General features: G+C 41.3%; 1 protein-coding gene across 1 annotated transcript in view; it reads left to right on the forward strand.

Moving 5' to 3' along the window:
• HPSE2 (heparanase 2 (inactive)) overlaps positions 1 to 15,934 on the forward strand; it is a 631,267-nt gene that overhangs the window by 487,539 nt on the left and 127,794 nt on the right. The window contains exons 8-9 of the mRNA XM_090277853.1: positions 4,618 to 4,724; positions 10,111 to 10,225. Coding sequence (XP_090133979.1) covers positions 4,618 to 4,724; positions 10,111 to 10,225 — 222 coding nt within the window. The remainder of the gene's footprint in view (positions 1 to 4,617; positions 4,725 to 10,110; positions 10,226 to 15,934) is intronic.

Here is a 15,934-nt window from a genome sequence, read left to right on the forward strand (position 1 = left end):
TGTTTAATTTTAGAACATGCTCATCATCCCCAAAAGAAACCCCATATCTATTTGCAGTCACTCCCTGTCCTCTCCCCTCTCTACTTCGCCCTCTCCTTCTCCAGTCCTAGGAAACCACCCATCTGCTTTCTGTCTCTGTGGATTTGTCTATTCTGGGTATTTCAGACAAATGGAATTGTATATGTGGCCGTTTGTGTCTGGCTTCTTTCACTTCATTTAAGGTTTTCAAGGTTCAGCATACTGTGGTATTTACCTTTTTGTTTTGTTTTAACCATCCCCCTTTTCTCTAACTGCCTCATTTCACTGTCTGTCTTTGAGCAAAAATTAAATTCCAAGTATCCTAGAAGACAAAAAGAAAAACAGAATTATATTACTCAGCTGTAGTTAGTCATAAAAGAAATACAAAGTTAATCAAGAGCACAGGTAGTCTTCCCGCACAAGTATATTTTAGGGGGATCGTTGATGTAGCCCTTTAATTTCACCCTATGGCTCTGTCTTCTGATTAGTTAAGGTGTTTTCCTGATTTTCATAGTGATATTATTTTCCATTCTACGTGGGTTAGGTGTTGTGAGTCGTGTCGAAAGGGGCGACAGGACAGTCTGTGGTATCCTTGATGACTTTTCTGTTTCTGGGTGCCTAGTGAATTCTTATTTAATCCTTAGCAACATTATAATTTGACCTCCACTGTTATTTTCCAGGGTTTTTCTTCCATTCTTGATTGCTCTCTTAATTTTATCTGAAATTTTTGAAATAGTTTTACACTTTTATTCCTGAAAGGTCAAGCAATTTGCCAAATCTGATTTTAAACTGGTCTCAAATACTACAAATTCTCTATAGATGGCAAAAAGGGCAGGGAGCTGCACCTAGGAAGAAATAAACTAAGTTATCTGCTGATGTCTGCTGATGAGTTTGGGAAAAGGAAAGTTCTGACATACATGCTACATCATGTATATGCTTTTTTTTTTTTTAATCTGAGGTTCAGAGAATTAATTAAAATCATATTCCTGAATTATAGGAAGCTATCATCATCAGTTCATGCAAAGACCTGCTTTGTTTTAATTACCTTCATCTCCAATCCCCACCCACATGCACCTCCCTCGAATACATGTCTTCCTTATGTGTTTGATACACATCTTTAAGAGACATACTGTTTAGTGTTATTGGGTGTGAATGAGTAATTACATAAATAATACTGTACAATAAATCTCATTCCATTGCTATATTTTTAACTTACTGTTGAACCTTTAAAACCTGTTCATGTTGCTGGCTTTACATTGAATTTATTGCTCTAACTGATGCATAGTATTATATAGTATGTACCCACCACATTTTACTTTCTGTTCCTCTAGCAATGGACATGTGCTACAAACAATGACATAGTGAACATTCGAATACTTGTCTCCTTAGAAACGTAAGGGAAAATTGCTTTGGTCTCTATGTACAGGAGAGGAGTTGGTGGGCCATGGGACCTACCTAAACACACTATCATATTTATCCAGTGCCTCTTGTGCATAACCAGCCTCCTCTCAGTCCCACCTGCTGCTCTCGTTATCTCTGCAAAGACTAGAGCTAGGCAGGTGCACCGGCTGCAACCAGCGTGGTGCTGGTGTGGCACAATAGGGCCTCACCCTACATTTCCTGTCTGGGGACTTCTCTAAGGCAAAGATATGGAACCACAGGGAACCTGCTCAGCACTCATGCCTGTACGACAAAATGGAGGGAGGTGGGGAGGGGTTAACAGTCTTGACCTTTGGAGAATACAAGCCAAGGAATAAATACTTCCCTTTGTTCCCCCTTAGGTGACAGTTTTGAGACATAGTTCATAAAGCTCTTACCAAGACCCATGTGGGATTGAGTACAGGTTTCCAGAATTCATTGCCATCTTAAAAATGCTTCTGTCAGGGCAGCCTGGCTCTGAGAAATCACCCAAAGACCACTGTGGGATCAGGAAAAGGGTTTATCAAGGGAACAAAGAAGGAAAGGGGTGGAGGGGAGAGGCAATTCTCGGACTGACTCAAAGGCCCGTAGGAGAAAGGGGAATGTGGAGCAAGGGAATGGGGAATGTGGGCTCCCGGTCCCACTCGTGTGCCCATAGGAGTCCCACTGGCACTTCTGCAGGTGCCTCTTTTTTTTTTTTTTTGTCATGCTCTGTTAGCTCTGCCCCCCCCCCAGTTTATTTATTTTTAAGTATATTTTATTGATTATGTTGTTACAGTAGTCCCAATGTTTTCTTCCCTTTGCTCCCCACTTCCCAGTACCCATCTTCCCTCCAGCACTTAGTTCATGTCCATGGGTCATGCATATAAGTTCTTTGGCTTCACCCTTTCCTATATTATCCTTAACTTCCCCCTGTCTATTTTGTACCAAACAATTATGCTTCTTAATCCCTGCACCATTTCCCCATTTTCCCCCCTTCCCCCTCCCAGCTGATAATCCTGCAAATGAATCCCACACCTATGATTCTGTTCCTATCCTGGTTGTTTGCTTAGTTTGTTTTTGTTTTTATTTTTTCAGTTCAGTTGTTGATACTTGTGAGTTTGTTGTCATTTTAATGTTCATAATTTTGATCTTTTTCTTATGTAAGTCCCTTTGACATTTCATATAATAATAGCTTGGTGATGATGAACTCCTTTAGCTTTACTTTGTCTGGGAAGCACTTCATTTGTCCTTTCATTCTAAATGATGGCTTTGCTGGATAGAGTAATCTTGGTTGTAGGTCCTTGCTTTTCATCACTTTGAATACTTCTTGTGTTGCATTTCCTTCTTGCCTGCAAAGTTCCTTTTGAAAAATCAGCTGATAGTCTTATAGGCACCCCTTTGTAGGAAACTCTGCTTTTCTCTTGCTGCTTTTAAGATTCTCTCTTTATCTTGAACCTTTAGCATTTTAATTATGATGTGTCTTGGTGTGGTCCTTTTTGGATCTAGCTCGTTTGGGACTCTCTGTGTTTACTGGACTTGTATGTCTATGTCCTTCACCAAATTTGGAGAGTTTCCTTCATTATTTTCTCACGTAAGTTTTCAATTTCTTGCTCTTCCTCTTCTCCTTCTGGCAGCCTTCTGGTTTGGCTGTTGGCACGTTTAAAAATGTCCCAGAGATTCTTAAGCCTCTCCTCATTTTTTCAATTCTTGTTTCCTCATTCTGTACTGGTTGACTGTTTTTGTTTTTTGTTTTTTCCAGATGTTCCAAATCATTGATTTGAACCCCAGTTTCCTTCCCTTCACCATTGGTTTTGTGTGGATTTTCCTTCGTTTCATTTAGCATAGCCTTCACTTCTTCCCTTATGCATTTGCCATACTTAAGCATATCTGTTAAGCCTGTGAGCATCTTTATCATCAGTGTTTTGAACTCCACATCTGTTAGGTTGACTATCTCCTCATTTGTTAGGTTGGCTTCTCCTCGTCGCTTAGTTCTCCTATTGGAACCTTGATCTGTTCCCTGTTTGGGGCCATACTTCTCTGTCTCCTCATCTTGACAGGCTTCTGTGTTTGTTTGCCTCTGTGTCTTAGGTAGAGCTGTTGCTCCTGTTACATTGTAAGGGGCGGAGCCTTAGGTATTCGTCAGTAGAGGGCAATCCATTTCGCCACATTGTGGCACTGTTTGTGGAGGAGGGGTCTGAGAGGGAACAATGCCACTTGCTCAGCACTCGCCCTTTTTCCAGGCACTTCTCCCACTTTGTATGGGACTAGCGCCTCTCTAGCTGTTGCCCTGCCTGTCGTTCCCAGAGTGGGTGGGTCTGCAGATGTTCTAGGACTATGGGGGCCCCTTAAACAAGCAGTCTCTGCTGAGAGACAGGCAGTTTCCTTCTCCCCCCCAACCCCCACTGGTTTTCACAGTCAAAAGCAATGAGGCTTTATTTTCCCCAATGCTGGGACTGTGAGCTCTGCGGTCTGGTGAGGAGCTGGGAGCACTCCCCAGGTGTCCCTCCTGATTTTTAAAAATGTGTGACTGTGCTTTCCACTGGCCTGCTGCTGCCACCACCACACCACATCCTCTCTGCCCCAGCTCCACCCCTCCTACCTGTCTGGATGAGTATGTATTTCTTTTTTATATCTTTGTTTGTTGGACTTACATGCAGCCCAATTTTCTGGAACTTCTTGCTGTCTCTAGTTTTGAGGTAGTTGTATTCCTTCTTAGTTTAGAGGGAGACTCAGCATATCTGTTTAGGTCTCCATCTCAGCCGGAAGTCCTCTGCAGGTGCCTTTTATATACAGTAGTCCTTCTTTATATCGTGGTTCACTTATCACAGCCTCACTGTATCATGGGATTTTTTAAAATATTATATTTAATTATTTATCATGGATTTTTCGCTATATCGCGGGATTTTGTGGTACTGTATACGTATGTTGTTAAAGTTACGTTGGTTTAAGAGTATAGAATAAATGTAAGGTTCCTACTTCATGGGGGTTCTAGAACATAATACCTGCAATAAGTGAGGGAATGCCTTATTAATGCTGTGTGTGTGGGGGGGGGTGCATCAACATAAAAGAAGCACAGGTCATTACTGCCTGGGAGCAAGGGATTGAAGGAATTTCCTTAAGGGAACAGGTGTTTTTTTCTCATTTGGGAACAGCTTTTAAAAATCTCATCATCCCCTTCTGCTTTTGTTGTGTGAACAGGTGGTTAATACATACACCCCGGGAAAGAAGATTTGGCTTGAAGGTGTGGTAACCACCTCAGCTGGAGGCACAAACAACCTATCAGATTCCTATGCTGCAGGATTCTTGTGAGTAACACTGGCAATTTCACTCCCAGGCGCTTTGAGGAAAGGACAGTGAACTAGGACAGTTTCTCAGTGTTCTGCCCACGAGAGGAGGGAGTTGGTTTCTCATTGAATATTCTTCATCAATTTATTTGTGAATGTGGTTTACCATTAAACAGACAGTGATTAGGGACTTCTTTGGATATTAAAATGTCAGACACAGGCATCAGAACAAGGTAGTAGCAGCAGTAGTCATAAAAATAAAAAGAAGTTCATTTACTGTTTCCAGTGCAAACCATAGCACTGACCACACACATTTTCTCATCTAATTTTCACCATGTTCATGGGAGACAGGTAAGAGTAACACAGGGTTTTTAACATTGGAGCAAGGGAGACAAGAAATAAGTAAAGTCATAGAAGATAAAGGCCATAATGATAATAATTTTAACTCTATAGTGCTTACTACGTGCCCTGCACTGTCTAAAGTGCTTCATATGTAGTTAATAATGTAACAGCTAGTGAAATAGATACTATTACTTTATAACAACCCAGTGAGATAGATGCTATTATTAGTTGCAGAGATAGGACTTAAGCCAGGGCAGCAGGCTCCAGAGTCCAGCCTCCTTGCCGCTATATCAGACCACCTTACTTTCTGCTTCACGGAGTCTGTCTATAAAAGAAAAGTGATAGACATGCAAAGGAACCAAGAATTCCTCTCACTTGGAGGATCAGGAAGGGTTTCATGGGAAAAGTGGCATTTGAATGGGACCAATTATGATGGAGAAAGGTGGTGATGGCAGGGGAGCATTCTCAGCTGCAGGAATGGGGGGGAGGGGAAATGCTAAGTGTGACAGAAGCCTCAGCACCTGCAGGGGTGTAGAGGGACTGAGACTAGGGAGGGGGTTTACCATCAAGTCATGGCAGTCCTTAAAAACCCAGCATAGGAAATGAGACCTTGTTCTATACCCAGCAGCAAGCCAATAAGGATTTTAGGGGAGGAGAGAGAAACCATCTGACCTGTATTTTAAAACATTGGCTTTGGCAATAGTAACACTCAAGAGTTTGGGGAGGCAAGGGTTGGGAAAATTAATTTGAAGGCTCCTACAGGTGTCTGGAGAACAATTTAAGCCAGAAGAATAAGGGCTTCTGACTGGCCTGTCAGTGTTACATAGCAGGGACGAACTCCTCAGGACCACAGACTAACCTTGTCTGGTCTAATCCCATGATCCTGGCTTTTTGGCCAAGCAAGATCCTCCAAAGAAGCTTCTTTGATACATTTGTGGATGACAAATCAGGCCAGTCAAGTAGATTGCCTTTACAGATGGAATCTTACAAGTGCAGAGGAAGATAATGAGTCAATGTCAATACACTATGAGACCTTGGGTCTTCCATCCACGTGTCCTTGGCCCCTAACATTGAGTGACACAGAGCACTTGTTAATAAACACAGTTCAGATTAATGCAATGGAGTGAATCAGCATTTGATACAGTGTTGTTGAGAGTCTTCTTCCAAAAATACACTCCCACTGGCTTTCACTGTGAGCCCTGGGGCAATGGTAAGAAGTCAGATTGGCTGTCAGTATTACAGAGGAATGGCTTTTGGAAAGCTATTGCAGAAGAACTCTGCTGTGGGGCTCAGCTATCAGTCCAGCTGCACTGAGCATTGTTCCCTTTAGGGGATGATGTAAAATGAGGAATACCACAGACCTCCATGGAGGGAGCTCGAGAGAGACCTGTCTTTTCATGAGTATCATGATGCCAAATAAATATCTGTAGATCTCTGTTGTTATTTTGCAGAACACAGATAAACATAGTTGTTTAGATTTTAGTTGTAGTTCAGATACCCATTGCTTAGTTGGCACAGATCATATGAAAAGTAGCTTATTCTGCTCCTGATCTTCTTTCTAATTTTATTATCACCCATTTGCTCTAAACTCCAGTGGCAGCAACCCAGCATTGTGCCCTTTGAGTTCACTTCTCTTCTAGGGGCATAAATTGCTTCCTAGGGGTAAAAAAAGTAAAGCATAATAGGAAGTTCCAGAAAGCAAGAATTCGGAAAGAAGACATTTTTATAGCTTTTTTTTTTTTCAATATATGGCGTAACTATGAGCTTACTAATACACATACCCATGCAGTCATGAATCAGAATTCTTTAAAGTCAAGTATTCAAGGGTGATTTTCCCATCAGTGCTTTGAGATTCTCTGGTGCACTGCAATATACTCTTGGCACACACTGTGGCTCCAGCTTCTAGTGGTGTCGGGCACATCGCAGGTATTCCTATTACAGGAAGAGATGAAGATAACTTCACTACTAACCACCCAGCCATGGGGAAGCAGGGGCTCTGGCTATAGTCATTTTTGAATGCTGCAGGAATGTGCATGCCATATAGGATGTGGATTTGGAGGGGAGGATGCATAGTCATCCCTTTCATGTTAGAGTTCCTTCAAAAACTCCCTATATACTAGCAAAAACAATCAGATTTACTAATTAGCATTTATTTGCTAATTAATCATGGAATATATATATATTCCTATCAGAGAAGGAAAACTCTGACTCCAAAAAACCTCCGCTGCCTTGCGGCATACCTCTTCAGGGGAAGGGCTAAGGGAGTAAACCCTGACAGAAAATCCGGAGCCGGAGTCCCTAAGGCGGTTTGACGTTGTAGTCAACACCGGCAACTCCTGCGGCGCACCTGAAGCCAAGCTGTATTGACTCCGTCTTTCCCTTGGACCCTTCAGCTGCGAAGAGAGGGGGGGTCTGCTGCATGGGCAACAGCAGACCCTCCATATCACCCTGCCCAGGCTCTGTAGCTTCAGCGTCATCGCAAGATGTCGATTCAACACGGGAGGAGACAGATACGATGTCACTCCCGAGTCGGACTGCACAGCCATTCTCGGCGGTGCAGATGGACTCTTGAGAAGCTACACCATCGTCTCTCGAGACGGACGGCTGCCGACGACATATATATATTCCATAGTTAAGATACATATATATATGTATATATATATATATATATATATATCATCTTTGCAGGTGACTGTGCTAGGCTCTGTAGAGGTCACAAGTAAGAATTTGATTTCCATCCCTGTAAATGTGTATATGTACAGGTATATACATATCTGGTGTTTTTTACAAATGACTTACATGGTCACACAAGCATTTTTTAAAATCTATCCTCAATGCTGAGAACAAGGCCTGGTGTTTACAGCTTATTAATCAATACTCTTGAACAAAGAACAAATGAACAAGCAGGATATTTATATACATAAAAATACCAAAATATGGTCTTGTGTTGACATCCAGAGGCTACCAGGTAATGGGTGTCACATACATGTGATTATATATTTACTCATCATTCTGTTTCTTCATTCTTTCAACAAGGATAGGGATAGACAGGAGAATAAAACACACTAGTTTTTATAAATAAATACTTGTTAGATATAGACTGTGTTGTATTTGTGCTATTTTCTCATTAAGAGAGCACTATTTTAGGAGGTATCTGCCCAAAATTCATGTCATAGTCCTACCACAGGACATTTAATACTGTGTCTCAAAGTAAAAGCTAAACCTGTTATCCTGATTTCACAAGATTGCTAAATTAATAAAAAATAATAAAGGCAGGTAGCTTAACAATGTGATATTCCAAAAGTAATTTTTACTCCCTAGGTTATAACTTCCTAATCTGAACAACAAAAAAGGCTCTATTATATTATTGTTACATTTCTTTTTTTCATTTAAAACTTTTATTTCTGTGGTTTGTTGTTTTTTATTTGTAACTCTAATTATCAGCAAATATTTGCTAGTTTTTATCCGAATAAAATATAATTCTCACTGTGAAAAATTTTGAAAATATCAATGATATTCATTCATAATATAAAAATTAGCAATGCTCTTTATTCCAGTAATTCTATAGGTCACTAATTTGGAGCTCCATATGGTTTGAGCTTTGGGAAATCATAACTATGCATAATTTGTCCCTAGTATGCTGAATGGTGATTCTTCAAGTTCCTAGAATCTATTTTCTCCAGATCAATTTCAGCGTAATACAGAGTATTGAGCATCTCTAGTGTACTAGGAACTGTTGTGGGGTGTTTTGGGTACAAAGCTAACACGTATGTCTATTCCTGCTGAGTTTATAACCAACTGGGAGATGGCAGAGAAGTAAGCAAGTAATTATCAGTTAGTGAGCTGGAAAAGGGTATGAATAAGAGTTCTGGAAAGTACAGAGGAGGAAGGTACTACTGTTGACAGGAGCAGCAGAAGTTAGAAGGAGGTGACGTTTAACTTGGAGATTAACAGATGGAAAAATAATGGGCCAGATGGGTGGGTTAGGGAAAGACAGAAAGCAAATACTGAACAGAAGCTAAAATATATATAAAGCCTCAGGTAAGCATGTGAAAGCATGGTGTATTGGGGAAGCCAAGAGTAGTTTTATGTGGATTAGAGTCTAGGGAATGGAGTTTAGGGTGAGAGAAGGGGAAAGAAGAGGTAAAGATGAAGCTAGACACATATGCTGAGGAAAGATTGTGAAATGCCTTCTCTTTTATACTGAGAAGACTGAAGTTCTTCTTACACATACTATTACAATTAGAACTTTCCCTAAGTTTTAGAAGTAGGAATACAAACAGAACAAGTAAATGAATTCATGAATGAATAAATGAACTGAATTTGTAAATAATGAAGGCAGAGTTAGCATGGGTGTTGGAAGAACCAAGAGGAGAGCATTTTTGAAAGATAACATGCCCTGGAAGGTAGGTGTTTGGCATAGTTGGGGTGTGTGATAAGTGAGCAATGCAGGTGCTCTACTGTGACATATATATGATGGTAGCATACTCGAATTCCGTATAGTTATAGTGCCAAGGACAATTATTATTGCATTGACTGCTGATGGTAATATATGAGTAATACAAATGACTGGACCACTCTCAGACAGGTCATAGGAATATCTGAGTAAGAGACACATGAAAGGTGCATGTACAGTGATAGAGTGTAAGCAGAGTTTCAGTGATGAAAAGTATAGTGTGTGTGCTCCTGTGATTGTGTATCCTGTGGCCGGGGGGCATGGGGGTGGGCAATAATAAGGCTTACAAGTGGCTAGGGTGTTCATTTTATTTTTGATTACAGGAATAAGAGATAAGTCATTATTCAAGCTATTTTATGATCAAGGGCAATTCATTTTACTCTCTGGACTTCTGTTTCTTTTCCTATAAAATGAGAGGTTAGATTTGATGATCTCTAAAATCTCTTCCAGCTGTGTATTCAATGCTTAAAATAATCTTCTCCTCTAAAGTATGAGGTAAATTTGGTGGTGGCGGGGTTAGTGTATATGTGTGTGTTAGCCAGTCTCTGTAGAGCTTGTTACATGCCATTTTAAAATGTATTGATGTAGCTTTCTCCCCCTGCTTTTTAGATGGTTGAACACTTTAGGAATGCTGGCCAATCAGGGCATTGATGTTGTGATACGGCACTCATTTTTTGACCACGGATACAATCACCTCGTGGACCAGAATTTTAATCCATTACCAGTAAGTGTGAGATAAAGATTCCCAGCTCTTTTCCCATATCATTCAGTTCTTTTGCTTGTGCCTTGTTCCACACTGAGAGAATTTTTCTTTTTCTGTTACCAGTTAATTTCATAAATTGGACAGAAGCATTCTTGACACATTTCACAAACTTTTGACTTCACCATGTACCACCCACACACACCTCCACATGTGCATGTATGCATACACACAACACACACACACATACATACATTTATATATACTATACTTATGTATTTATTTACTACTATACTTTTAAGAAGCCTTGTGCAATTGAGATTCCAGATCTACTTGTGGCCTGTTTGAACTCTGCTTGAGAGTGAATTTTTTCAGATTGTTTTCTTTAATGCTAATAGGAGACATTAGTTAATGTCAGATGCAACATGTTGAAAGCAGATGGGAGAGTGCTGGCCAAGATCAGATACAGTAGGAACTCATCTCTTGGAGAGTGGCTGAATGAAGTGCACGTACAGTTAGATGTTGATCCCTATCTGATAATGAGGGGATTTGCCCAGAGCACCAACTTCTCTGACAAAGCAAAGGAAACAGAAAGCTAAAGAAGAATGGCAAAAGCAGAGATCTGGGTTTGTCCAGTGACTGACCTGTCAGAGAAATCCCACTTAGTCCATAAAAGCTGTGCTTATCAGAAATATTGCATGGTCCATCCTTTTCACAGACGTCTTGGTCTTGATGCAAGGTCAGACTCCTCTCATTAGCCCATAGAAGCAGATCTAGGATCTCCCTTTGAAATGGTCTATTTCCACCTCATGTAAGAGAGGGACTGATAGCCCAGGGTGGGAGGGAATAGGGCAGGTAGAGCCAGCCCTAGCGCCTGACGCTGTGCCCTGGTCCAGTGCTCTCTCTACAGAAGTACTGCTCCCTGAGTGTTTCTGCCATTTGCTTCCCTCTGCCTATTCCCAGGCCTGAGCCAGGAGGCCTCCAAGCCTAGAACAGAGAACAGCTTGGCACCCAACAGCACCATTTCCATGTCTCAAAACAATCCCTCTAGTAAAGTTCTGAATAATTACTGTGTCAATGATTGCACATCACTTTAATTAAATCACAATATTAAAACTGACTGACACAGCTGCTTTTATTCACAGGGCCAGGATACCTCCCTCAAACTGTATGGGGGCCTGGGTATGGAGGGGTGGAAAGGGCAATTTCAGTTTGTAACCACAGTTTTGTGTTTGTTTTGAGCTCACAAATTTGTGGAGATAAACAAAATAATAATTAGAAAAATATCTTGAATATCATGTCGCATGAAACTACTTGTTAATCATTGGGTAGTGAGGAGATTAGTGATAGGTAAGTAGACATATAAACTGAGAGAGCACTGTAACAGGGGTCAGTGAGGCTGCGTTAGAGTGCACACACAAGGAAGGCTTCTCTGGGGTGACGTTTAAGCTTAAGATTCCAATGACAAGAAGGAGCCAGCCATTCGGATACAGCAGGAGAGCTTCCCGGGAGGGGAAGAGGCTAGCACAAAGGCTTCAGAGCAGGCACGTTTGAGGAATCACAGGAACAGCAGAGTGATGGGAGCCTGGCAAGGAAGCGGAGGCGGGTTGGACCTGAGGCCCGCCAGGGTCAGATCACATAGGGCTTTCTGAGCTCAGAGGAGTTTAACTTTTACGGTAAGTAGTATGAAAAGCCACTGCAAAGTTTTATGCAAGGAAGTAACATTTTTAAAAGATCACCCTGGTGTGATCAGTGCAGCAAATGTGAGTAATAATTTCTTGAATACTGTGGATATTTAATTTATGGGCCACTTTGATATACGGTATGTCAGTAATGTTCTGAACACTCCTTCCTCCCTTCCCTTGGTCTTTCCTTTTTCCTTTCTTTCCTTCTTGCTTTATTTCTTCCTTCATTCATTCAAATCTCATTCACTCTTCTTGATCATGTACAATGGGCCACTGTGATGAACCAAAAAGACAAGGAACTCTTGGAACTTATAATCTAGTGAGGCATACTGAGAAATGGAAAATAAATAAACATGTAGATAAAATAATTACACTGTCATAATTGCTCTGAAGAGAGTCTGATGAGTATGACTATACTTATTTTTGCTGAAGAGAAACTAAGGTTATTCAGTGACTTATCTAAAGTCATACAGGTAGTAAGAGCTGGAACTCAGTCTCTCAATTCCAAATCCTTTTTCCCTCATGCTGACTATTTCATGTGGCACTCTCAGTTGTGTCTGTGCTATGGTTTGAGGTCAATGTTTGCCTTAAATTGAGTTTGGAGATGGAATTTGAGAAAAGAAGCCTAGACTAGAAAAAGATGGTATTTGGGTGACTAGATGGGCTTGATTTCCAGAACTGGACAAACCTGGGTTCCAAAGCAGGACCACGTGTAGGTTAAAGATGCGAGTCTTCCTGGCTTTGTTTTCTCAAACGAGAGTTGCTGCAGGCGATTCCTTTGAAAGCATGGTGCAGGAGACCTGGGTTGATACGTGGTGGTAGCAGAGCTCACAGAAGTTCATAGGAAGCTAAAACAAATCCCACTGATTTAGCACAAATGAGCTGGCCAGCTGTGTGTCTGGAAACACCAAGCTCTAATAAAGAAGCCGTATTTAAAATCACTTAAAAAAGGGAGCAGGCTTTCTTTTTATCTTTGCACTAATAAATTCTGCACCTTATAAGTAGAGAACTTGGCAACTAGGGGAGTATGTCCTAAGTCCCCTGGGAAGAATTTCCTAGGCTAGACCAGGGCACCAACTGGACAGTCCTTGCCAGCAGCCCCCTGGAATGTGTAATAGACATAGACCTGGGAATTGTATAGGATGCCACTTCAGAGAGTTGTACAGCTGATAACCAAACACTGCCAATAAAAACTTGCAGATTTTATATTGTGATTAAATCTTCAAGAGAACTTGTTAAGAGCTTAGGGGATTACTGAGTTGTGTTTTGGTTGCTTCCCAGAAAAATCAGTATTTTCTATTCCAGCTCCATCAAACCGAGCTCAGTACATTTCAGGAAAGGTTTTTATTAGGAAATACCATTTTATTTTTGCTTTTGTTAATGTTCTAGGGTAAATTTTTTAAAAGTTAGGATCATGGCCTAATGGCTCCTCAACCCATATCCTATATTATTACCCTTCCACTGACTCAGTCAACTTTGACCCTAGTTTGTAGGATTCCAGCCCAGCTCTGACAAGGCCATTTCAATAGCACCATCCCAGTCTAAGGCAGAAAGGAAACTTGTCTTCAGAAAAGATCATTTTCAACAATATCCATTGTCGTTATGGTTCTTCCTCCAGAAAAGTGCCAGCTCTCCTCCTATTGGGAGATTTTCCTTCTCCTGGGAAGAGGAGAACATTTAGTTCAGCAGGGCTTCATCAGTCACCTCCCACCCTTTTCCCCTGACCTCCATGCCATTGGGAAAGAGGGAACGTGTGAGTCTCCACAGCCGGTCGGCCAGTCATGGGCTCCCTTGGGAGTAAGTGATGTTTGTGCGTAAGAGATCTGCACATTCAGTGGACATAGTCCAGACCCCACCAGGCATGGACATTCTTCTAAAAGAGGGTTTTGGAATTTAACTTGCTGCTTTTTTTTTTAAAGAGCTTGATTTACAGAGCTCTCGGGGAAAGGAATGGTGAATTACTAGTAACATCTTCTTAACTCCCACACCAGCCTAGCAAATATAATTCAATTAAAAAAAAAACATTAACACTTCAAACGTGTCTGGTTCTGTGCTAGGTATTCTGGGGACATGCAGATAAATAAGATACGGTTCCCTCATCTGCAGAGCTAACAATCTGGTGTGTGTTTGTATTTGAGGGATTATAATTTAGTCCTCTATTTAGAATACAATAAAAAACTAGTTCACAGTAGGTTGTCTTTCCTATATCGAGCATATTGGTGGAATATTTATATTTGCTATCAGCATTCTGTTTTGCTGACTGCTCCTGCTGAATAACAATAAATATTCAATTTAGCCCAGTGCAATTATTGAACACTTGCTGTGTACATTGTTCTGAAACACAGTCAAGTGGTCATGGATGGTAGTACAACTCACTAGTCTATGGAGAGATTAAACCTATGGCTGTGGCCTCCATAGCAACAGCATCGGAGCCAAGCCACCACTGATCAGATGCCATTTGGCCACTGGAAAGAAATTGAATCTTAATGGTGCCTGCCTAGTTTCAGTAGTTAGCCTATCACAGGGCTAAGGTCCCAGGTGCTCCATTCTTGTTTCCCTTCGAAAGATTTGACAGTGCCCCTTATGCACTGCAGAGCCATGATATGGACACAGGATCAGCTTAAATATGTCCCTTTCCTAAGGAAGAACAGCCCACTACAAACCCATATTCTATTGATGCTGGATTGATGCACAATTTCTTCTTGTTTCAAGAGCACTACCTATTTAGGGGGCTTTGTAGGAAGCAGCAGGAGCCTGGCATAATGAAAAGATTCACAATTCTAGTCCTAGCTCTGTCATTAATTAGATATGTATCTTTAGATTCCAATTTTCTCATCATTTAAATTGTGATAAAAATGTCTGCTCTGTCTCCAAAAGATACTGTTACACTCCTTGTGAAAATTAGATATGACAATAGGATTCTGATTTTGTATATACACGTACACGTAGAAAATTACTGGAAGAGAGTACATCTTAATGTTAAAAGTGGTTTTCCCTGGGTAGTGGGATTAGAGATAGTTTTTTTTTTCTTTGTGGATTTTTTTGTATGTAAAATTTTGCTACAGTCAGCATTACTGCTTTTATAATCTGAAAAAATGAAGACTATTTTTAGAAGTAAAAATCGAGTATTTTGAAAAGATTAAGTGCTTTAAACAGTTAAGCAAATATTATCCCGGTCTAATTCATTTATCATTCATTGATTTGTTCATTCATAAACACTTATTACACTTGAGCTACGTGCTAGATAGGTACTGTGCCAGACACTGGAGGCGTTATCTTGCCCTCAAGGAGCAGATGGTGTGGTTGGGAGACAGATCAATCAGCAGGAACTGTGGCAGAAGCACTAGTCAGGCCAGAAGAGGAACAGAAGCCAGCCTGCATGGGCAGACATGAGACATCAAGAAAGTCTTCCTGGAGGAGACAACGTCTGAAATGAATCTTGAAGGGGAAGAGCCAGTTAACCGTAGGAAGAATAGCTTGGGGTCTGGGAAAGATCTTCCAAAGAGAGGCAATAGCATCTGCAAAGTTACAGAGGTGTTAATTTTCCAGAGTGTCATGGTGGATGAATTATGAAAACTTACTTAGACAAGCTGAGCGGCCACACAGGCTGAACGAAAATCAAAGAATTTCAAAGCTGGAGGTGGTGAAGCAGGGGAGGTACAAAACTCAGCCAAACCAGCCTGTGACCTGTTTCTTGCTGTGGCTTTCTTTCTCTTTCTTTTCTTTCCCGTGGGAGCCATCAGGAAGATGAAAGAAACGGAGTGTACCTGTTTAGGGGTAGCTGTGATGTGAAACCAAATCCTCTCATTAGAGGCCCTGACAAAACCTTTTCCATGCACAGCCTTCCTTTGTGGAAACCTGCAGCTGCTGAGAGAAGGGCGTCCTGGGCTGCAGGATCAATCGCTGGGACTCGGGCTGGCTCCACGTTAGCGGCTGAAGCGCCTGGGCTACATGCCCAGTGGGCATGACTTGCTTCTTTCCTCTTCCAAACCCCAGATCCTCAGATCAGAGCCTGCGCCTGCATTGTCCGACAAGGCAGGAGGCTCTT

The sequence above is a fragment of the Furipterus horrens genome, unplaced genomic scaffold (genome assembly GCF_987537825.1).
Source record: "Furipterus horrens unplaced genomic scaffold, mFurHor1.1.pri manual_scaffold_5, whole genome shotgun sequence".
NCBI classification, from domain to species: Eukaryota; Metazoa; Chordata; class Mammalia; order Chiroptera; family Furipteridae; genus Furipterus; species Furipterus horrens.